Source organism: Python bivittatus, unplaced genomic scaffold (genome assembly GCF_059951505.1).
Source record: "Python bivittatus isolate LINGU-HERP-01145 unplaced genomic scaffold, Pbiv_v1 ctg000480_np1212, whole genome shotgun sequence".
NCBI classification, from domain to species: domain Eukaryota; kingdom Metazoa; phylum Chordata; class Lepidosauria; order Squamata; family Pythonidae; genus Python; species Python bivittatus.
Genome location: NW_028277075.1, coordinates 104014685 through 104040210, shown reverse-complemented (window position 1 = coordinate 104040210; position 25526 = coordinate 104014685). Strand labels below are relative to the sequence as shown.

Here is a 25526-nt window from a genome sequence, read left to right as displayed (position 1 = left end):
GAAAGGAAAGGAAAGGAAAGGAAAGGAAAGGAAAGGAAAGGAAAGGAAAGGAAAGGAAAGGAAAGGAAAGGAAAGGAAAGGAAAGGAAAGGAAAGGAAAGGAAAGGAAAGGAGGAAAGGTTATAAATGAGTGGCTTCCAATCTTTTTAACAGTACATTCATTTATATTTTACCTGTCTCCCTAAGGTTACATCATAATTTCCTTCTTCTGTAAGCTGCCCTTTATAATCGTCAAACCCATAAATTACAAGTTCATTTTTTTCTTTTTTCAGCAAAAAGTCCATAGGGGATTTCCAGTCACTAATAAATGTAATAGTTGATCTTTCTCTAAGCAAACAAGTTAATTTTGCCATCTCTGCTAGTTCCATCATCTTCACCAACCATTCCTCCACTGTGGGTATATCAGAGTCTTTCCATTTTTATGCATATAGTAGTTTCACAGCAGTGATTATATATAAAAATAATTTTCCATGGCTCTCTTCTAGTTATCTGTCCATTAATCTCAACGAAAAAAATTCTGGTTTCAGTTGAATCTTAGTCTTTAAAATTCTTTGTATTGGTGTATGTATCTGAACCCAAAATTTTCTGGTTTTTTACAAGTCCACCAGGCATGATAAAATGATGTTGCCCACATTTCCAACATAAATCTGAAGTATTCTTATACATTTTGGCTATCAAACTCTGTTCATGACTGTTCAGAAAAGCTGAAGTATAAGAGAAATATTTCTAGAGTGGCAATGAGTCTTCAATATATAATGAGATTTGTTGAATAAAGTAATATGAAATAAATATTTTAACCTATCTGACTTGCTGAAAGCAATTCAGGTTCTTGTAAAATGATGAAAGGTGTGTCCTGCTGCTTAATTCCAAGTGCTAAGGACTTCAGAACTGTTGGGGTTCTGAAATATTAGTTCGGAAACCATGAGGAGGAGAGAGGATTCACTCCTACCTCGCAGAGAAGAGAAGAAAATGAGGGAAACTGGAAGAAAGGTGGGCTCCAAGCCCCGCCCACACAAGGCAGCAAAGCTAGGCCGCAGCGGAGCCGCCCCTCCCTTTGTGCTCATGTGAGACAGGCATGGTTGGAACCCCATATTTTCCAACAAAAACAACTTGTAGGTTGTTCGAATTAGGGCTGGCTTATAAGGGTGGTAAGGTTAAACATTGGCCTAGGCCTGCAGATCAGTGAGGATTCTACTACGCTAAGGATACTACTATTTGAACTTTGCACAGAGAGTACCATGTGCTACCTAAAAGCATATTCAGTTAGTATATCCAGCCTTTTCCACTTTGGATGGCCCACTGAGATTGCTGTGCCAAAAGGCTTCCAAATCATGGGGCCAATACATTGGTAAAATATTATTGACAGAGAGAAATGATATATTTTTAAAGGTTGCAACATAGTGCAGTTTGTGTGTGTGTGTGTTTTGTGTGTTAGCTGAATGTGGTCATGTTACTGGAATGTGTAAGATTTTGTAACTTTGAATGTGTTATCCTTTTCAACTGATCATGCAACATCCCTTTCATTTTGCTGTATGCTAATTCTATTAAATTAAGTAAGAATAATTGAATAGTAGAATATAGTTCATTTAAAACATATTTAGTCAGGTGTGGGGTTTCGGAGCTATTTTTCCAATAGTATTTGGCATATGAAAATATGCACATATGGTTCTGTAGAATAGTTAGAATGCTTCATAGATTTGTGGCATGGTCTGTTACATATCTATTCAAAAGTAAATATTTATCTCCTGGGTCATGCAGAATAATATATCATAACGTGGTTTATATTTGGCTTAGTAAACCCACCCATCATGGCTGAGCATTGTATACAAACCAAATATCATAGTTTATTCAAAAACCATGATTATTCCCAGACAAAAGGATATATGTTTACAGCTGTTATCTCAGATTCCTGAAAGGTAGATCAGGAAACAGTGCATGCAAAGAGCTCTGCACACATGTTGTGGCTTATCTAAGCCAATGTAATGGAACTGATAGTCAATGAGAAATAGGCTGTCCTAATCAAGCATCCTAATCGCAGGAATTGATTTGAGAATGGACACATAAGGCAACAGAGGGAAGAAGCTTCATGAAATGATTCATGAAAGTACCTTTCCGTGAATATCTCACCCATTATATGAACGGAATAGAATTTGCTCAGTAATGAATTTGTGGAGGCAGTTTTCAAATGCTTCTCCAAGTACTTTCATAGACATTAGTAACCTGTCAAACATCATTTCAAAACAGTGGAGCTTGAAGTTTATGTCCCATTTTCCAGCAGCAAATTTATAAAGAGAAGCTGAACTACCAGGTCAGCCTTTTCCAAGCTGGGCACCTTCGGAAGTGTGTACTTTAACTCTCAGAACTTCCCAGCCATCATGGCCATTGCTGAGAATTCTGGGAGTTAAAGTTCACACATCTGGAGAGTACCTAGGTTGGGGAAAGATGAGTTAGGACATTATAATAAGTAAGAGGCAAGCAGAACAAAGTTAGATAGGAATGGGATGAAGTCCATCCAAAGGGGAAGGCAGCAAGAGTCCTAGATAGCGGAAGACAGCCTAACTTTAAAAGAAAAATCAGGACTAAGACAAATAACTACTCTGCCATTGTTGATTATGTCTGTTCTGTATTTATACAGGTATTTGTTGCATAAATCTATTGTAGATTGGCTTTTAATGTTGGGTACAGGCTGGAGGAACTTGTAAATACATCTAAAAAGCATATTTGGATAACAATAACATGCCCATGTACTGCATTACACTTATGAAGAGGTGTGTAGATTTGTCCTAGATAGCTACTAGGTATATACTGTACACCTAAAAATAATTTTGCACAAAACAAAATGCTTTAAGGTTTAAATAATACTTAGATCCCTTTACTAACCACAGATTACCCTGTGATATATTCATGTACTTTTTCTTTTACATGACTGATCTCTATTCTGTAATCTTTTCTGTCACATCCCTTTGCTGAATTAGGTACCTTCTTAGCAAAGCAAAGACACAACAGCATGTAGTTATTTTAATACTTTTGCTCTCTGTATTGTCAAGGCAACGCTTTCGATGACCTTCCCCACGTTTCATGATAAAGTTGGTCTATCAGATACATTAGAGTATCTGACTGCACAATTGCACGAATGCTATCAGTGAAAATATTTATACAACTTCATGGCTTGATGATTCTCAATAGAACATACCTCCCCCTTGAATTCTTGATTTCTCTTTCCACTTCCATACCCATTTGTTTGAAATATGTTTCTTATAGGGACCAAGGGCTTCTTATTTCATTTGCCAACTTTCCAACGTTCAGAAAAACATTTTCTTCTTGAGACACATCCCTGGGATGCAGGGGGAGAAGGTTCAGTGTGGCTGAGAAAACTGCAACTCCATGTCTTCACCTGAACCCTCTTTCAAATAAATTAAGCCTCCAGAAATCAGAATCTGATTTTGAACTGTCATATCTTGGGTAGCCTACTGAACTGTTACTTTAGCAAGCAGTAAGTCTTTCCTCTGTGGACATTTGGATTCTTTGTGGAGGCACACAGCAGAGTGGTACAGCATAGAAATTGCATGCGAGAAATTGGTCTCACCTTTGGTAGTAAATTGGTTCTCACCTTTCCTGAGACATTTCTCTGAAGATACTACTAAAATGACTTCAATAAATTGTGCATACTTGTGAATTCTGTGGGCTTTTCCCCTTGAAATACCACAAACTTAAATTTCATATTTTATCCCACTTTTTTTTTTTACTTAAAAAGCACTTACAGTGTTCTAGACAGTTCATTTGTGATATTTCAGCCCTGCTTTTCAATCTACTATTAAATGTTTTCCAAATCATGTCATATATCTTTTTAAAATCATGTCTAAATAGAAGAGCAGTTATCTCCTGTTCCATATATTACATATTTCAAAGGGACGTGGCTTACACATAATGCTATGCCAGCACACCCAGTATGGGCTGGGTCACACATGGTGCTAAACCATAATGTAGTTGTTGGGTTTTGACTTAACATGTTACATGAACCTAACTTTTGCAGTTTGTGAACCCTAATTTATGGTCTAAAATGTGCGTACCCAGGCAATTCTGATTTATGGATAAGTAAAGAATGTCTTCACAGAATGTGAGTTTCATTGATAATTCATTGCTGGTCCATGAACCTAAATATAATGGGGGCATTTATACATCATGATAAGGTAGAGCTATCTAATATGGGCTGCAAAAACATAGACAATCATTAGATGGCAGCAAGGAAATATAGAAAAATCCTTTCCTGCCTTCTAGTGGGCATGTATCAGCCATGGTAGCTTTAGCCAAAAAATATACTGTTTGCAATTCTTGCACTCCAAGTTGAACTGAGGGACAAAAAGTGTGAGGAGAGAGAGTCTCCTTTCTGCCACTTAGTAAACTGTGGTTTTTATCCTGATTGGGACAATGCACTCCTTTTTTTATTCATTAAAACGACAACCAAACCGATAGTAAGTGCTGCTTAGCATTGCTTAATATGGACCTAAACACTGGGCCATAGTGTGTCATAGGTTCCTCAGTACCATGTATTTGCAACATCCCAAAACAGAGAAGAATAGATGGGTATGAATAGGACATCTTCTTGTTGTCCTTGTTGCTAATACCACAATAGTTGAAAAAGAAAAGAAAGGGAACAGGCCCAGAAGCTTATTTGTACAAAGCTCCCACTTCTCCTAAAATTCTGAATCCTTGCGGTTAAATCTTACAAAGCTGCTGAGTCCTGAATCAGACCACTGAAACATCCCATCTAAGATTTCAGTAGCATTTAGTCTAATAAGAAACATTCCTCTAGGGTCATAGTCTACCCAGAGCCTTTTGAGTAGAGCTTCCAAGGACTGAATCTTCAATCCTTTGCGTACAAAGCAAGTATTTTGCCACTGAGCTATGCCTTACCCTAAACAGTTATTTGATGTATGGTAATTATATTGAGGATCACATACAGCACAGTTCTTATTGTGGATTAAGGTTTCTTCTTATGGCCTGAAACTGTCACCCAGTAATGAAACTAATATTTTAATTGGGGGTATGAAGACACACACACACACACACACACACACACACACACAAAATGCTGGTCTTATGACTGTAATAAAAGGAAATACAAAACTCCATATAATCAAAAGAGTGCATCCTCAGCTGCTGCTAATTTGGGGTAAATTAAATTACAATTCATTTTAATTAGATTTAAATTAAGCTTGATGGCTTTAAGCTTGGATAAAGCAGAAGTGGGGAAATGTTAAAATCAGATAGATAGACAGACAGATAAAAAGCTAGGCTATAAGAAATAAATATTTTTAAATTAGGTATGTGTGTGTTTTACAATGACCTTTTTTCCCCTTGGTCAACTTATATGTGGTCTCCCAGCACATTCGGCAAAACCCGTATCCTCAGTCCAACAAAGATTGCGCATCTGAACCTTTGTGTCTGTCAGTAAAGTAGTAGTAAAGGTGTTAGACTAGAGTAGGGAGACCCAAGTTTACCATCAGCCACGAGGGCTCTCTGGGTAACATTGGGCCAGTCGCTCTCTGTCAGCACAGCCTGCTACACAGGGATGTTATTGTGGAGGAAAAAGGAGAAGAGTGCCTTATGCATCTGTCTTGAGCTTCTAAAGGAAAGTTGGGATATAAATTTAATAAATAATATTACTTTTATTGCTTTTCTTTTGGCCATAGATCAGCATAAAACAAATAGCAATAATGGTAATGTTGGTAACAAATAGTATTACATATTAATGCTGTGTCAATTTCTTTTTTTCTTTTTAATAGGTAATTAAAGTATATAGTGAGGATGAAACTAGCAGAGCTTTTGAAGTACCAAGTGATATAACAGCCAGAGATTTGTGCCAGCTGCTAATACTAAAGAATCATTATGTTGATGATCATAGCTGGACACTCTTTGAACGTCTCACTTATTTAGGTTTAGGTAAGTATTACTTGCTTTTAAAAGCAGCAGTGTTTGTTGGGTGTCTCTGATGGGGTGGAAATTGAGGAGGCAGAGAGTAAGTCTACAATGTTAGAAGCATTTGTATCAGTTGGGAACAAGCCCCACTGAATGTAGTGGGATTTATTTCTAAACAACATGTGTTCAGACCCAGTACCTTATTGTGTCAAAGAGAAAACTAGGCTAGGAAATGAGAACAACTGATTAACCAAGGGCCGTGATGTTACATCACATTTAGTGGCCTTTCAGTGGTTAGCAGAAATGAGGAATATTGTTCTCCCTGTTTAAAGCTAACATTGGATTGCTTATAGAATAAGTTAAGCCAGCTTCCTCAACTTCAGCCATTGCTAAGGATTCATATCCTCAGATGCCCAGATTGTAGAAGAATGAGCTAAATCCTCCTCTGGCAGCATGTCTGTAGCAAATCTGGACAAGTTATGGTATGTCCCATCCTGTACAGGTAGTCCTTGCTTAATAACTGTTTGTTTAGTGACTGTTCAAAGTTACAATGGGGCTAAAAAAAGTAACTTATGAACGGTGCCTGAAGTTACAACCGTTGCAGTGCCCCTGCAGTCATGTGATCGCCATTTGCGACCTTCCCAGCTGCTTCCAGCACCCAAAATCAATGGGGAACCACATGATTTGCTTAATGACTGCATGATTCACCTAATGACCATGGTGATTCACTTAACGACTGCCACAAAAAAGGTTGTAAAATTGGGTCTGGTCACGTGATGATTTGCTTAATGACCTCATCATTTAACAGCCTAAATTCCAGTCCCAATTGTGCTCCTTAAGCGAGGTCTACCTGTAGTAATATCACTGCACAAGCCCTTCCTTTACATGTATATATCATAATACCACTGCAGGACAGAGCTTCCATAGTGATATCACTGCACATGCTCAGACACTGTGGATCTTGTTTCTTGTCTGCTGGCAAAAAACAGGCCTGCCCGCTCAACTGGCTTATTTTCTGCTGGTAATTGTTGCCAGTTGCCAGCTGAGAACAGACCAGCTGCAGCCTTTAGATGCTTTTTTTTTTTTTTTGCTAGCATGGAATAATCAAAGCACCACTTATTTATGTATGTATTTAGTCTTCTGCTTGGACTTTAAAAAAAAAATCTGGGAATCAAATTATGTCAGTTGACTTCATTAGATTTACTGTAGTGTGGATGCCCACCCAAAAAGCCAAATAGCTTTCCATATTACCAAGGCTATCTGAATTCAGCTCCTCTTTAATCCTTGTCCTTCTGTTTAAGAACACCTTTAAGTAAGAAAATTGCTTTTTCTCTTTACTCATGGCTATCCCTAAATATTAGTTAATTTAATAGTGAGAAACTTTCAGCATTCTTTGACTGCGATTGATGAAAATGAATAACAATATTTCCTGCTGTTTTGAGATGGAAAACATACAAAACTCTATTGTAAGCTTCAAATTGAATTAATATAGTTTTTAAATGAAGAGAAAAGCCCTCTTTCTTCCAATAACTGGGGGAAATTGGACAATTTTGGCCCTGCTTATTTGCATGACGTAGCCACACATGCTTTGTCTCCTTGCCCTGTTCACTTCAGTCCCTGTCCTTAGCCTTAGTATTAGTTGTTGCCCAGCCACCCAACATCTTCCCATCTTAAAAGGTAGAGGAAAGATGGGGTTCATCAGGGGTAGCAAGCTGGATTAAGATTTTAATTTGAGCTGGAGAACAATTAAGCAATCCCACAATGCTCCTCCAAATCTCTCATCATAGTTATCTGCCTGGGAAATAGGTTGAATTTCTGAAAAACAGACTTAAGTTTACCTAGAAGGATATTCTAAGTTTACTCCTAGGTGCTTATTAATTTATCTACTTTATTTACATACTATCTCTTTCCACATGACCTGTGACCCATCAGTTTGGCTGATTGATCTATTCAGTTGTTTAAAAATGTGTTCTGATGAAGAACCAGTAATGAAAGAGACAGAGTTCAGATATTCTGGAGAAGATGGAGGAAGAAAGAGAGAAGGTGCTGATAGAATCCAACTATAACTAATACTTTGGATTTGTTGAGAAACCAGACTGCAGGGGTTGGGCATACACTTTTACCAATGTAAAGATTGTTTTAGCCTGAAATTGCATCATTCTTTCTTTCTAAAATGTCCTAACAGTTTGCGGAAAGCAGTCATAGTATTGCAGAATGAACTGTTGGCCCCAGTAAGGCCAATTTCACTCAGTTGTGCTCTCAATAGATAGAGTTGGCTCTTAATCCCAATGCGTGAAGTGTATTATGGTTCCCATCTCTGCTAATTATTTCTACTGTTGATCAAGGCTTGTTCCTGGTTACAGCTGGCTGCATTTGTTGAGGTCCATCCATATTGTGGCCGAAAGCACGTGTGTGTGTGGGTGTGTGTATATGCATGTATATGAATTTAGAGTAATTACAGTCAGGTCCAGAAATATTGGGACATCGACACAATTCTAACATCTTTGGCTCTATACACCACCACAATGGATTTGGAATGAAACAAACACAATGTGCCTTAACTGCAGACTGTCACCTTTAATTTGAGGGTATGTACAGTGGGGCAAAAAGGTATTCAGTCAGCCACCAATTGTGCAAGTTCTCCCACTTAAAAAGATGAGAGAGGCCTGTAATTTTCATCATAGGTATACCTCAACTATGAGAGACAAAATGGGGGAAAAAATCCAGAAAATCACATTGTCTGATTTTTAAAGAATTTATTTGCAAATCATGGTGAAAATAAGTATTTGGTCAATATCAAAAGTTCATCTCAATACTTTGTTATATATCCTTTGTTGGCAATGACAGAGGTCAAATGTTTTCTGTAAGTCTTCACAAGGTTTTCACACACTGTTGCTGGTATTTTGGCCCATTCCTCCATGCAGATCTCCTCTAGAGCAGTGATGTTTTGGGGCTGTCGCTGGGCAACACGGACTTTCAACTCCCTCCAAAGGTTTTCCATGGGGTTGAGATCTGGAGACTAGCTAGGCCACTCCAGGACCTTGAAATGCTTCTTACGAAGCCACTCCTTCGTTGCCCGGGCGGTGTGTTTGGGATCATTGTCATGCTGAAAGACCCAGCCACGTTTCATCTTCAATGCCCTTGCTGATGGAAGGAGGTGTTCACTCAAAATCTCACGATACATGGCCCCATTCATTCTTTCCTTTACACAGATCAGTCGGCCTGGTCCCTTCACAGAAAAACAACCCCAAAGCATGATGTTTCCACCCCCATGCTTCACAGTAGGTATGGTGTTCTTTGGATGCAACTCAGCATTCTCTCTCCTCCAAACACGACGAGTTGAGTTTAGACCAAAATGTTCTACTTTGGTTTCATCTGACCATATGACATTCTCTCAATCCTCTTCTGGATCATCCAAATGCTTTCTAGCAAACTTCAGACGGGCCCGGACATGTACTGGCTTAAGCAGGGGGACACATCTGGCACTGCAGGATTTGAGTCCCTGGTGGCATAGTGTGTTACTGATGGTAGCCTTTGTTCCTTTGGTCCCAGCTCTCTGCAGGTCATTCACTAGGTCCCCCCGTGTGGTTCTGGGATTTTTGCTCACCATTCTTGTGATCATTTTGACCCCACAGGGTGAGATCTTGTGTGGAGCCCCAGATCAAGGGAGATTATCAGTGGTCTTGTATGTCTTCCATTTTCTAATTCTTGCTCCCACAGTTGATTTCTTCACACCAAGCTGCTTGCCTATTGCAGAGTCAGTCTTCCCAGCCTGGTGCAGGTCTACAATTTTGTTTCTGGTGTCCTTCAACAGCTCTTTGGTCTCAGCCATAGTGGAGTTTGGAGTGTGACTGTTTGAGGTTGTGGACAGGTGTCTTTTATACTGATAACAAGGTCAAACAGGTGCCATTACTACAGGTAACGAGTGGAGGACAGAGGAGCCTCTTAAAGAAGTAGTTACAGGTCTGTGAGAGCCAGACATCTTGCTTGTTTGTAGGTGACCAAATACTTATTTTCCACCACGATTTGCAAATAAATTCTTTAAAAATCAGACAATGTGATTTTCTGGATTTTTTTTTCCATTTTGTCTCTCATAGTTGAGGTATACCTATGATGAAAATTACAGGCCTCTCTCATCTTTTTAAGTGGGAGAACTTGCACAATTGGTGGCTGACTAAATACTTTTTTGCCCCACTACATCCAACTCAGGTGAACGGTGTAGGAAGTACAACAGTTTGCATATGTGCCTCCCACTTGTTAAGGGACCAAAAGTAATGGGACAATTGGCTTCTCAGCTGTTCCATGGCCAAGTGTGTGATATTCCCTCAGTACCCCAAGTACAATGTGCAGATAAAAGACCCAGAGTTCATTTCAAGTGTGCTATTTGCATTTGGAATCTGTTGCTGTCAACTCTCAAGATGAGATCCAAAGAGCTGTCACTATCAGTGAAGCAAGCCATCATTAGGCTGAAGAAACAAAACAAACCCATCAGAGAAATAGCAAGAACATTAGGCATGGCCAAAACAACTGTTTGGAACATTCTCAAAAAGAAGGAACGCACTGATGAGCTCAGCAACACCAAAAGACCCGGGAGACAACGGAAAACAACTGTGGTGGATGACCGAAGAATCCTTTCCCTGGTGAAGAAAACACCCTTCACAACAGTTGGTCAGATCAAGAACACTCTCTAGGAGGTAGGTGTATGTGTGTCAAAGTCAACAATCAAAAGAAGACTTCACCAGAGTGAATACAGAGGGTTCACCACAAGATGTAAACCATTGGTGAGCCTCAAAAACAGGAAGGTCAGATTAGAGTTTGCCAAACGACATCTAAAAAAGCCTTCACAGTTCTGGAACAACATCCTATGGACAGATGAGACCAAGATCAACTTGTACCAGAGTGATGGGAAGAGAAGAGTATGGAGAAGGAAAGGAACTGCCCATGATCCTAAGCATACCACCTCATCAGTGACGCATGGTGGTGGTAGTGTCATGGCGTGGGCATGTATGGCTGCCAATGGAACTGGTTCTCTTGTATTTATTGATGATGTGACTGCTGATAAAAGCAGCAGGATGAATTCTGCAGTTTTTTGGGCAATATTATCTGCTCACATTCAGCCAAATGCTGCAGAACTCATTGGACGGCGCTTCACAGTACAGATGGACAATGACCCAAAGCATACTGCAAAAGCAACCAAAGAGTTTTTGAAGGGACAGAAGTGGAATGTTATGCAATGACCAAGTCAATCACCTAACCTGAATCCCATTGAGCATGCATTTCACTTGCTGAAGACAAAACTGAAGGGGAAATGCCCCAAGAACAAGCAGGAACTGAAGACAGTTGCAGTAGAGGACTGGAAGAGCATCACCAGGGATGAAACCCAGCATCTGGTGATGTCTATGCGTTCCAGGCTTCAGGCTGTGATTGACTGCAATGGATGTGCAACCAAGTATTACAAAGGGAAAGTTTGATTTATGATTATTATTCTGTCCCATTACTTTTGGTCCCTTAACAAGTGGGAGGCACATATGCAAACTGTTGTACTTCCTACACCGTTCACCTGAGTTGGATGTACATACCCTCAAATTAAAGCTGACAGTCTGCAGTTAAAGCACATTGTGTTTGTTTCATTCCAAATCCATTGTGGTGGTGTATAGAGCCAAAGATGTTAGAATTGTGTCGATGTCCCAATATTTCTGGACCTGACTGTATATTACTGAACTAGCCAGAAAGGATGCCTGGAGTAGAGGAAGTTAGAAGTGAATCTGACTGAACACAGGTAGATGCCCATGTACACTGTAGCGATAAGGGGAGCAAAGTGTGCTTATTTCTCCTCCTCATTGCATTGGATGGCTGCTGTCCAGTGGCCCTATATAGGGTGAGGAATTCCCATCTGGAGTGGAAAAAGTCTTGTGATCTCCCACCCAGCTGCTATGACCACTTTACTACAGCCTTGACTCCATGTGGACAGAATATTTAGTGTGACTGGGGCATTGTCTTGCCCTTTTATCTGGGACTCCTTCTGGTCTGTGACTTCCAAGGAAGTGGATAGGGTGCTGCCTCGGTTGCTCTGTGCCACATGTCAGTTGCCTCCTGGCTTGTACAGGAAGCAAGGGGGATGGTCACCACTTGAGTCCTGGGAATTGTCAATTCCCCCTCCTGAAGAAGCCATCCCTGGACCTAATTATAGTTGTCTAGTGGTGTTAGACAACTATATTTTGGGGAAAGGTTGTTGAGGTGGTGGTGGTGGATCAGTTTTTTAGCACCTAGAAGAAGTGGATTATCTGGACCCTTTTCAGTCAGGGTTCAGGTCCAGTTTTGGGAGGGAGATAACATCGGTATTCTTTTGGACTGCCTGCACGGGTTGGGGGCTGGAGACATCTTTCAGTGGTTCCACTGCTTCCTTGTGGGGTACGCAGAGGTCAGTCTTATCTCCTCTGCTTCTTAACATCTATATGAAGCTGTGTGTGCAGGTGTGTCATTTGATGGTTTGGGGTACAGTATCATCAATATGCTGATGATACCCAATTGTATATCACCATCTCAGCTGGTGCCTGGAGGCTTGTCAGGGTCTGGATGGAGAAAACAGAGTGAAGTTGAAGCCTAGCAAGTTGGAGTTGTTGTTAATGCATCGGGGTCCTCTGCCAGAGTTACTCCTTGATGGGCAAGTACTACCCATTAGGGAGCAGGTTCGTAACTTGGGGGTACTGCTGGACTCACAGCTCCTGCTGCATCAACTTCAGTTGGTGCACCACTTGAAGCCTTACCTAGGGCAGGAGGACTTGACAGCAGCAACTCATGGTCTTATCCCCCCTGTCTAGACTATTGTAATGTGCTCTATTTGGAGTTTCCCTTAAAGAATATTTGGAAACTGCCATTGGTTCAAAATGCAGGAACTTGCATACTTTCAAGCTCCAGACATTGGGAACACACAGCACCAGTTTTGCGAACCCTGCATTGGTTGCCAGTTCATTTTTGGGCCCAATTTAAGGTACTGGTTTTGGCCTATAAATCTATAAATTTAAATATAAATAAATTAAATATAAATGTAAACATATTAAATATAAATATAAATAAATTAAATTACATATAAATTTGTTTTGGTACCCAGATACCTTCAGGACTGTCTTCTCCAGCCAACTTTGGCTTGACCAATTAGATCTAGAAGGGAGAAACTGTTGCAAGTGCCCCACTTTCAGAAGGTTTGGGGATTGAGGTCTTCTTCTTTGTCAGTTTTTCACAAGCTTCTGAAGAGCCTTTTCCTGATTTGAGTTTTTTGTTTCCCTCTTTTATTCTCCTTCTATTCTTGTAGTGTTGTTGCATTTTTAATTTTTATATGGAGTTTGTTTTATATTGTATTTTTCTATGTGAGCTACCAAGAGTCGTTTTTGATTGTGGTGGCATACAAATATGTTTAATAAATAAATAATGACCTGATTCAGAGAGGGTGAATCTCTGCTGGTGTTGGTAATGCAATATGATTACAATTGGTGCTTCCTTTCTGCTGCCATATATTCCATTCCTGCTACTCTCAGGCCTTGCAAGATGCATTTTTCATTATCCTCACTTGCTGCACACACCACTGTGGCATCGTGGCTTGTGATCTATCATGCCTGCTTTTTGCCTTTCACAGCAGGCTATTAGGATATGGCTGTTACAACTCATCCAAAGTTTCCAGAAGTTTGAAAAAAAAAAAAGTCTATATACTGGGGAGGGGGAGAACAATTCCATAATTTATATGTACTTTCACATACCTTGACCTTAGGGTCAACCCAACATAGCCAGTCAAAATATTGCTGCAAGGGCATTGTTGACTGTCCTGAGTTTACAGAAGTGTTATTCGACTGCATATTTCTGTGCTGATAGTAGATGCTGTCTTCTAAATTACATTTTGTTCTACTGAAGGAGACCTGTCAAGCATCCTCTTACAGGGTCATAAATTATCCCAGTGCAATTTGATTTAAAGTCCGCTAACACAATGGAGGAATTCAGAGCTACAGCTGTCGAACTTCTGAAAGCCTAGATCAAACTATACTATTTTGGCCATAGTTCAGAAGCTGGTGTTGAATAAGAGGCATGGAAGTTGAGGGGGATACTTTTAAAGCTTGGCCTACATTAGTAATGCTTGCCTAGGCTTATGGGAGCAAGTGCTTTAGGGGGATATAATAGTTTATGCCTAACGTGATAAGTACAAATGTAATTGTGAAGTATGCCCCAAATGTAGAATCAATTTTGGTGTTTTTTTTACAAATGCTTTCAACATCTCCCATGAACAACTTTCAATAAGACAAGCAATTTAAAATAAATGAGGGGGAATAGCAGTTACTGAAAGGATGTAGAATAGCTCTCTGCAATCCAGTGCCCCTCATTTATTTTACTACAATTCCCATAATGTCTGGGAATGCTTTCTTTGCACAAAGAGATCTTTCTCTGGACTCTTTTCAGCTATGATGTGAAGTTAGCTACAGCTTCAGTCTACATGTGCACCAGGATGAAGCAGTGGAAGGCTTATGTATATAGAATGGACTCTACCACTTCAGACACTGAGTGGAAAGGTCACATTTAAGTGTTCCTGCATTTTGAAAGCGTAATATTTCCTGCAAATACATAACAGATAGCTCTGGAGAGGATTTAGCCAAGCCATTTGCTTACCGCATGCGGGTTTACGATTTGCATAACTTAGGGGCTCATTTTAAAAACCCATCACCACCAGCACTCTAGTTCCTCTGTGAGTTGGGGGATTATTTTGCTGTATGTAGACAAGACCTAAGAAATATGATAAAGCTTCTTTTTCCTCAGTATAAATATTAATTACAATTATTACAACTCGTGTTCATCCTCTCTGCCTGCTGGCACTAAATTATCTTCAGTCATTGGCATCTGAAATACAGTAAGTTAAAAATAATAATCAGCAGCAGCAAAAAAACCCAAAACAAAATCTATGAATGCTGGAACTGGAGTTTCTGATTAAAAACTACCCATGATTATTTGTGTTACAGTAGTATGACAGCAGATTTCCTCAATCCATATCTTTATACCAAATCAGTCTCTCTTCTTCTATAAGTCTTTTAAACTTTCTGAATGGGTTTCTGTTATAGAGATGCAACCTCTCTTTTGGATGGGTCAGTGATTCCATCATTCCTTCCCCAAGAGTCAGGATTCGCATTGGTAAAGTTTGGCGATACTTTCCATTGGAATACAATCCTCCACTTTGAAGGAAACCCTTTGTATTTTCACAGCCAAAAAGACCTTTTCTCTTGGGAACTTATATCTGCAAGAAACCAGAATTGGTGAGCAGAATAGAACCATTCCGCAACAGCAGTTTTAAAGAGCCACCCCCAAAGTGTTGTGAGACTGCTGGACTAGATTAGGGTTCCGATCTAGAGCTGTTGGGAATCAGGCAGCATACAGATTTAATGAGTAGGTAAATAAATAAATTCATGGAAATTGCAGTTCTGAAAGGTGTAGAGGGCACCAAGCTAGAGAATACTGCCTGTTTTCATAGAAATAAGTTATTGAAAGTTCTGGACATCTGTATAAACCAATGGATAAAGACACCTGTTGTTGCTGGACGATAAAAACCCAAAGCCAAACACAACTGTACTTTGCCGTGGCTCAAACACCTATGACACAGGCCTGGAACATTCCTTTTAATTTTATTTATGGTCTTAAATGACATTTTTCTTCCCTATTTCTTCCTTCCAAAACTATGTTCTGCCCTATTTGGAAAGTTCTGAAAAAAAAAAATGTTACAGTTGAAGAACTATAGAGCTCTGTTTTGGAAGTAAGTAGCATAGAGAAGGAGAATGCTGTTTTCTTCAAACAATTCAGCGCTTTATTTACTAAAGTCAAAGGTATTGCAGAGGCACACAGACACCCACATCCACAGACGTGCACCAAAAGAAGATTAAACACAGGAAAAGACCTCACAGCTGGGGTTTAGCACAACAAGCCCACGATGCAGAACACATCTTGAGCTCTGCTAAGTAGTCACCTTGACAGGTAGAGAAGTAGGCTTGATATATTTGTCTCTAATTTTCTCAGTTGCTATCACAACTGAGAAAATAATATGTTAGTAATAATAATACTGTCACTTTCCCTCGCAGTTCCATATGAAACCTCTCTTGAAGACCCCTGTACAATGAGCAAGGCAGGGGATGATTCAAAAGGATTGATCTCTGTTTTTGTCATTGTGTGAATCTTATCTAATATATAATGTTGCTTCCCAGTAGAAAATAGTGAAAATTGTGCTTTGGTTTTTCCAGTTTGGGAATAAATAATTCATGATAATATAGCAGTTTCAAATTCTTTCACTAACACACAGTCACTGCTCCAGGGGCTTGTGGGTAGAGGTCTAAACCTGTGAATCATAGTAAATTGAATATGGGGTTTTTATTTGTAACAATAATCACATGTCAGATTTCATAATGCATATGTGTGTTAAGTGTTTACACACCATGTTAATTATTAGAACACCACTCTCTTCTCCGGGCATAAGCTTTGCTATGTACTGTCAGCTGCTTTTAACCTTGATTCGTGCAGCTGTAATGTGCCCAGCATCAGTCTTTTAAAATTCTTCCGGTTGATTATTTTTGTTTCTAAATGCTTTGGGCAAAAAAGCTTTTTTCCTCCGTAGAGCACAGATCCAAATCTGTATCTTAGGAGGGGTTGGGTGGGTTGGAAGCCCCTCTCCACCAGCATACAGAAAATCCACTTGGAATGAACTCTACATGGAGGCCCCTGAAAGCTCTGCCCATTGATTTACCACCTGTGGTATTCCCTCTGCTGGTAAGTGTTAAAACTGGTTAGAAGTGGCTTTAGAAAGTATCGGCTATAACGCTTGTGAATTCCGGAGAGAGGCCACACAGTTGGGTTGATCAACTTAGAACTGTTCTGCACTATGTTTTCTGCACCATTTAGCTTGTTTGTGGATGGATCTGAACTCTTAAAAGCAAAATATCAGAATGGGAGTCTGAAATGTAAACTGAATTCTGAGTGAGTTTTCCATTTGCCACTTTCAGTGTTTTACTCCTTTCCTTCCTTCCTTCCTTCCTTCCTTCCTTCCTTCCTTCCTTCCTTCCTTCCTTCCATCCATCCATCCATCCATCCATCCATCCATCCATCTGTTGATATAGTCATAATCCAACACTTCAAGTATTCAAACTTTGCTGAACTTACTTTACATCATCCTTTTCTTCCATAAGATTAAACGTAAATTAGGTTTGAAAAGTGCAGAACCAGATGGAAGATTAAATTTTTGGCTCTGAAACCCTGATGCTGCTTTGCCAGACACATTTACTCACCTCTTTGACTTGATCAATCTGTGCAGAGGTATCTGATCAGGATCATGTCCTCTGATATATCTGGGAATATTAAAAAAAAATCTGGGGCTCTACATTGATGTCAATGGAAATATTTTTGCTGTCCCACCACAATATGGGGTTTAAAAGCACTGTCTAATAGTAAATCACTGTGCTCTAGCAGAAGACAGTTTTGGTCATGACTCTAATCCAATCTACTAAATGGAATTAATAGGCAGGATTTAGCAGGCTTTATTTTTTCAGGGTCAGATTCAAGGGCAATGCAAAAGAAATGGTGGTGGCTGACTGTTCAATAAGCTATACAGAAAGTCAAGACGTAAGGTAGGTTTTATCATCTAGACAGAATCTTTTCTAGTAATGGGAATAGAAGTAGCTTCTGAATTTTGACTTTAGTAAGGGAGAACAGTAAGTAAAGATATATCACTGATTTATTCTTTAAATCTTAGGTTAAAATTGCATAGTATAGGAAATGCTGAAGGTATTTTATAAAGAATGAATGATAATTGTACACATTACTGTAATGGCAGGTTTTAAACTAAGAGATGTGTATAGCTTTGAAATGTCCACTGGGTGTCACTATTGTTTCTCACTTTCAAATATATCTATTAACCTTTAGCAAAAGATTCATCGCAGAATTTCAGTAATTCATTTTTCTTAGCCTACAGTAAAATCTCCTTTGAATTGAGCTCAACTCCCAGTGACTTCATGGGACAGTAGAGGGTGACAAAAGAGCTCTTGCAACCTTGCAAAGTAGGACAGGTTACTAGTGTGCCTCCTTGTCATATATTTCAGATGTAGATGCACTTTTATCACTAATGAAAGAAGAGAATATCTGTAGCTCAGGATTGAACTGTGAAGTTCTTGGTGCTCTCTGAGCTTGGTTGTTTGCTTGCAGACATTTCATTACCCAGCTAGGTAGCATAATCACTGATGAGTACCAAGAACTTCACACTAATGAAAGAATTACTAACATCAGCCTGAATTCATGAGAGTCCAAGCTTATGGCTTACACTTAGAGAAGACTGGGCCCTTTCTTGGATCTTTCTCTGAACCTCTTCAAGAGTCAGATGAGTGCATTTATTTGGCAGTCTGGTACATGGTACAATCACTTTCCAGGCCAGGGGAAGAGACAGAATCTGTTTCAATTTCTGGTTCAGTACATCAATTCTTTAATCAATCAGAGATGAGTCAGAAACAATCAGTCACTTCTTGTAATAGAACATGACATCTATGGATAGCTGACTGAAGTGACAGGGAACTTTAATAGAATGTATTTGGGCAGCTCATTTTTTTGGAGTGGGGGGAAGAGATCTCTGGAATCAGATAGAATAAAGATGAAGCAAGTTTCACCAAAGTGTGGGTTTTGGTAAGTGGGAATACCATACAAAAATGCAGATGACACTAAACAACCTTTAATTCTTTACTGTTATCTGGTGGTTGCCCAGTTTTGCAGCCTAGATCTGGTCACCCCACATGCAAGTAGTTTCCAAGGAGAGAGATTCAAGATGATCAAATTTGCAAGCTTTGATCAATTGTCCCCCTTTTTTTTTCACTATGTGTTTAACATGAGGTTGAGTCCTCAGAAAAATCACCCTATTCTAATTTTTCTAATTAAAGCCTATCATTTGAAGGAAAATTGAGAAATTTAAAGTTGACCATGTCTCCATTTTGGTTTGGAGCTGGGCATTGTCAGTGAGCTCTGCTGGTGAGTGCCACAGGAACAGTGAAAGATAAGGGAAGTAATGTTCATGGGAAACCTGAGGTTTGGGGGAAAAATTAAGCTAAAAAGAAATGAAAAATGGGCAATTCTTTGCCCCAAAAGAACACAACATGCTTAGTAACCATGGAATATTAAATGTCAGTTGGAAAAGAAACATGGATGGTGCTGTTGGTGGGGAGACAGAAGCTGTATTGAGCTCTACCTGTATATAATATCCTAAACAGTATATGGTGTGGATGGCTGAAACCCTGGGTAGGTGCACTCTTGTTGCAAAGTAGAGATATTCCATCTTTCCAAACTTTGGTGCACCAGAGATATGTGGACTTTAACTCCTAAAATTACAGCAATGGCCGTGTTACCTGGGAACTTGGGGAGTTGAAGTTCACGTAATGTATATGGAGGGCTCTGTGACTGGCAAAGACTAAAGTACAATATTCCTTGTTCATCTAATAACAAAATTGGATAGCTAGCAGTTTGGAAGCAAATGGCAAGGTAATGGTTTATGCACACTTAAAGAACTCTCTGGGGATGAAGCAGTGTGTTAATCTACAAAATGTAAAATGAATATGTAAATATAAATCCACCCCGATTAAATTCTATGCTCCAGACCACATCCCAGGGCCAGCAGAATTCTAGGAGCATCGGTTGGATGGGGAAAGAAAGAAACAGAGTAGAGAAAAACGGGCTTGTGTGAGTGTCTGAAAACTTAGTGTATCGGAAGAGAAAGATGTACAGTATAAAACAACATTTGGGAACGATTCAGTGTTGTTGTGAAGCAACTAAAGAGTTGTTGCTGGAGAGGAAGATCCATTAGTAGATGTCTCTCTGTGGAGTGATGAAAAGCTTTGGTACTGCTGTTCTTACCTATAATGTTCTGTTGATGATGAGGGCAGGAAAAGGATATTTCAAGAAAGTGTCAGAAGATTCCATGGATATACAAAGACCTATGCTCCACATTCCCCCAGTGTGCCCCCCCCCCCGTGGCCCTAAAATTATACCCAGCAGAGTAAAAGAAGAAGAAAATTGCGTGGAGGGGGGAACACTTCCATAACTCTTCTTTGCTGGATGTATGTTGAGGAATTTTGCAGCATGCTCATTCAAAGATTTATTTTTTAAAAAAAAAGTATGCCTGGGAAATAGTTGCTTTTGAGCAGAATTAGATGATAATTGCAAGTGTACTTGCCTCTTATGAGGGGAAAAATCCAGTTAAATATCTGACAAATATGTAAAGGGTTGGGTTTACAATAATAAATGTGCTTCTATTATTGAGCAGTGCCAGTTATAACTGTGGATACAATACCAGAGAATACAGTGTTTGGGAACTACAGTAATTAACATTTGCTGAAAAGGTACCTATTTAGGCAAATGTGTTGATTTGGGGATGGATCCCAGGTTTCCCATGATTCATTGAGGCCATTCAGAATGTACTAATGCATTGCAAACAGCTAGTCTTGTAAATTTTTTTAGTACCCTCTCATTAGCTATAGGCAAAGGATTCCGCCAAAGCACTGTGATTTGAAAACAGCCAGAAAGTCCTTCTTTGCAATTAGAAGGTAGAATGTCAGTCATATGAATCCACTCTTCCTCTTCCTCACTCTCCCCTATTTCCCAAGTTTGCAATTGCAGGGAGAAAAGAAGAAAATGTTGCAGTCTTTATAGACACAGGATGTGTTTAGAGGTGTGCAGACTAGTGACTGGCTCACCATCTATCTAGGCAGTAGGTAAGCTCCATTAAGTCAGTATGCAGACATGTCATCTGCTGTGGAGTGTACCCTCTTGCTTATGACACTAGTCGGTGGGCAAGAAACACTGATGGACAACCATTGCCAAATTGGGTCAGAATTGGCATTGGTTGCCCAAAGGGAATGGGCCAGTTTAAAGTCCCTCTGGTCCAAACGTCTAAGGTGAAGTGGATGTAAAAGTCAAGACCCACTGCTCAGAGCAGTTCCATCTCTTCCTCCTTGCATTTATGGTAAAGGAGCAGCACCACCTGCCTACTGAAAGTTGTGCATGAGAGGAACTAGTAATTGGGGGCAGCCAGATGGAGGAGGCACTGGATTCTGGCATTTTCCACAGTGTTGAAGGCTGGTCATCCATCATCGGCATAATAACTTGTATCAAGTCTGATGCTTTTGGACCACCTTGCCCCTTGTCCCTGATGGTCGTTTCAACTGCTGCACAGGTGTTTCTGCAGCAAGTGTCTGGATGTTAGTTGCCTATTGCTATTAGCAGTTGGAAAGATGTTCGTATGGTGTGCTGATGTAAGTAGGTAATGGTATCTTTCTTGGGAATTCTGGGAGCTTTAATCTCAATTTCAAAAGTGCCAGGATTTCAAAAGCTAGAGCAGGCTTTCAAAAACTTATATTCAACAAATTGAATAGGTCATCTGCTGCCAGGCTTACTGGCAAGACCTTGGCGGAATTTCCTGGATACTTGATTTGGTGTGGCTTAACTAGACTCTAGACTCGTATTTGGTTTAAAACGCTTGTAACACGGCTAGTCTTTATTGTATAGTAGGAAAAGCCATTAAAGCAGGCAAGTGCCTTCTGCCAACTTGGAAGAGCAATTCCTCTTTTGCAGTTGAATTCTGGCATTTCTATCTCCCACTTCTCCCATTGTTTAATGGACTTTTTGCCTTGTGCTTCTTGATCTTGAAACAGTGCAATCAACGCTTCTGCTCTGAGAAACTCTGGTAGTCAATTCCCACAACAGGCCCATGTAGGATTTGCCAGGTCCTTTATCAGGTTCTATTTTCTATAGTCTCATGGAGGCAGAATTAAAATTAAGTTCTAATTAATGCCTGTTAGGCCATCATAAATATCTGTACTTGACTTGATTGATCATGAGACCTGCTCAAAGTGAGTTCTAGTTTGTGTTCTGCCACTGTTCCTTGTCTTGCATGCTCATACATTTGAAAAGCATTTTAATGTATCAGATTATCAAAATCACTGTAATAAATTCATACATTTTATGTGATTTTTGTTTATTCCAGAAGATGAAAAATTGCTTTAATTTATGTTAGATGGAATAAAGAATATTGTAGAGTTTGGCTCTGATTAGACAATAATGTTGTTGTCAAATGATGATTATTCATCCAAGTAATAATAGTCAGTGGTGCAATTGATAAAAGTGTTAATATATTCTATTGAAGATGGTTACAGGTTTTTTTCAAAATACCTTTCCCCTCCTATACAAGGTGGCATTTTCATAAATGCCACAGTGACATCTGTGTAGCTACACTTAAATGTCAGGCTAGTTTTGAAAGCTTCCTTCACAGTTAGCAAAGGTAGCACATTTTGAGACAACTCAGTTTTCAGTAGAGTTTTTCAGTCCCTCTGCTGGCATGGAAATTAAAGGTATCTTTTGGAGAAAAGTTGCCATCTTTTGTCCAGGCTAGACTCTATGAATTTATGGAAGTTAGTGTGAAGGACAGGATGTATGTGCATTACGTTTCCTGATCTGGAACATATTATTTTTAGAACTTAAGGGAGGTTGGCTTCATTGACCAGCGAAGAGAGTGTAGTGGTAGCTGAATATTATTGGAGAGGACTGGCTGAGGATCTTTCCTCTGTGAGGGAGTCAGGAAAAAGGCCTTCTCAGTGAAAGCCCCCTTGTTTTGGAACAGCCTGACACTCCAAATAAGGATGGGCTTTCCCTCTTGTCTTTTTGAAAAGTAAACAAGATCATGCCCCCTTTCAACAGCCTTTTGGGCTGGAAGGCGCAACTTATTTGGAAGCAGCCAACGCAGGGAGGTAACCACTTCTCGTTTTGAGGCCACATGATGTGTTTTATTTGTGAATTTTAATATGCATGTTTCATGTTTGTTTATTATGATGATTTTATTGTGAGTCAACTAGAATCGTTGGAGGAGTCAGGAAATTATTTTAATAAAGAAATGAATAAATAAATCCACAAAGCAGTTGAGAGCTTTGATTGAGCTAAAATCAATTTTTGGTTCAGCTGATACCACCCTAGGGCAGGGTTGGACAGCCCACAGTCCCCAGCCAACATCTTTTATTGAAGCCCTGGAGCCCTCACTGATCATGACACTGACTACTGAACATCCGTAGGGTAGTCTTCTATGTGTTGGGTATGGGAAAATAAGGAAACAGTAGAATTCTCTCTAAAAGAAGGTCAGCCCATTAAAAAAAATAAAAATAAAATAAAATAAAATAAAATAAAATAAAATAATAATAATAATAATAATATAAAATAAAAATAAAAACTCCAACTCCCCAAAATTGACAGAAAAAAATACCAGCCCTTTTCACTGACATGGTATAACCTTTCCCATTTGTGTCATTAACCCCACCCATTGTACCTCTCAGATCCCCCAAAACTTCATGTGTTGTCCCCAGATATCAAAAGGTTGACTGTTTTTATCATAAGGGGAGCTTTTATCAGGCATATGTTTGAGGCTTTCAGTTACTTTCAAGGTATAAACCCTTTTGGCAGACTTGGAAGTGGAATGTGCAAGGGCAAAGGTGGGGAGCCCATGTCCATCCCAGATATTAGTAAACTACACTCTAGCCATGTCCACACCTGTGCATTTTGTCAAAGCAACACAAAGCCAATGTTTGATCTCTTAGTAGCAGCGCTGATTAGTCTGTGAAGAAATGGAGGTGAGCACATGCTTCCTGCATAGTTTATAGTATTTAGACACTCTTATCGTGTGAGTGTCCATGTTTTGTCCGGCAGCTACCAGAAGCCACTTTGTGTGAAGGCCAAACTCCATATACTGATGACTTCTGAGTATTACAGGCCAAGGAAGAAATCCCTTGCAACAGGTGTGACAGGAATTCAAGGGCTTCCAAAGCAGTTTTCCTTCAAGTCACTGGCTAGACCCAGAATGGCTGACCTCCAACATGATTATGCACCATCTGCCTTTAGTTTACATCCTAAACTACAGATGATGATAATTTGTGTGTCTGCTCTAAGCTATGCAGTTTACAAAATTCTTCTTTCTCCTGAGCAGGCCAGTTTAATTGTCTTCTAAGATTTTCAAAATGTTCACAATAGTAGGAGCATTATTTTGAAGGGCTTGTGCAAATTTATGCTATTTATTTACAATGTTTGTAATCTGCCTCAATCGTTCAGACTTCTGACAGTTCTCACAATTACAGAAATGGCATTACATTTATTTATTTATTTATTTATATTTATTTATTTGTTTTAAAGATTTATATGGCTGCTCATATTATATAAAATAACTCTAGCTAGCTAGCAACAGATAAACCAGTAACAATACAAAAATTAAAAACTCTAATGCCACCAGTGCCATAACAACCCCATCAGAAACCTACAAATGCTGGGCTTCCCTCCCCTCCTGACCCACTGCCTGGGGGAAAAGCCAGGTTGTAATGGTGTTCTGGAGAACAAGCAGAGTAAGGATCTACTGTTCCTCAGTGGGGAGGCTGTTCCATAAGGTAGGCGAGCTACAGAAAAGGCTCGCTTTCTAGGACCCACCAGATGACAACATTTAAGGGAGGGGACCTGGAGTGAGTCCACCTTTCCAATCTAGTAGGATGGATAGATATCCTCAAGCAGAGTCAGTCTTGCAGATAACTTGGCCCCATGCCATATAGGGCTTTGAAGGTGATAGCCAGCACCTTGAATTGCACTTAGAAAGGAACTGGGAGTCAGTGTAGCACACACAGCAGCTGTGTAACAGAGGCAGACTGTGGGGAGCCCAGAACTGCATTGCTGCCACATTCTGGACCAATTGAAGTATCCGGGCAGTCTTTAAGGGTAGCCCTGTGTAGAATGCATTTCAGTAGTCCAGACAGGAAGTGACCAGGGCATGAGAACCATAGTCAGGGCCTCAGAGTCCAGGATTGGGTGCAATTGGTGCACAAGCTGAATTTGTACAAAGGTAAGAGTCATGAGTCCAGGAGAACCACCACGTTGTATGCCAACTCTGTTTATGGGAGTGCTACAGCATCAAGAGTTAAAGATGGTAACTCTTCTGATCCAGGGGACCTAGAAACACAGAGCCATTCTTTCTTGCTAGGGTTGAATCATAGTCAGTTCTTCCCTATAGACTTTAGAGCCTCTAATTACTGGGTAAGCACCTGAATGGTATCACTTGTCTGGCCTGGGGCAGAGATGTACAATTGAGTATCATCAATGTGCTGCTGATGCTGTACCCCATGCCGCTGGAGTACTTCACCCAGGGGCTTCATGTAGTTGTCAAATAGGACAAGTGAGACAACTGAGGCCTGAGGTACTCCACACAAGAGGGGCCTAGAGATTGATATCATCCCCTTTCCCAACACCGACTGGAATTGGACAGTCGAAGGAGGAGAATCACTGGAAAACAGTGCCCCCAACCCCCTAAACCAGTCCGGAAGGATATCATGGTCAGTGGTATCAAAAGCTGCCAAGAGATCCAGGAGGATTAGGATGGATGCACCATTCCCGTCCCAAGCCCTCCAGAGGTCATCCCCAAGTGCAACCAGTGCTGTCTCAGTAGCACAACCTGGCTTGAACCCCAACTGAAAGGATTCAGATAACCCACTTCCTCCTGGGGCCTTTGGAGAGAGAACGAGGATTTGCATTTCTGTTTCG

General features: G+C 40.0%; 1 protein-coding gene across 2 annotated transcripts in view; it reads left to right on the top strand.

Annotated features, from left to right (window-relative positions):
* Positions 1-25526, top strand: part of GRB14 (growth factor receptor bound protein 14) — a 57246-nt gene that overhangs the window by 13847 nt on the left and 17873 nt on the right. For both annotated transcript variants that reach the window (XM_088145186.1, XM_088145188.1), the window contains one exon: positions 5786-5942. In XM_088145186.1, the coding sequence (XP_088001312.1) occupies positions 5786-5942 (157 nt within the window). The remainder of the gene's footprint in view (positions 1-5785; positions 5943-25526) is intronic.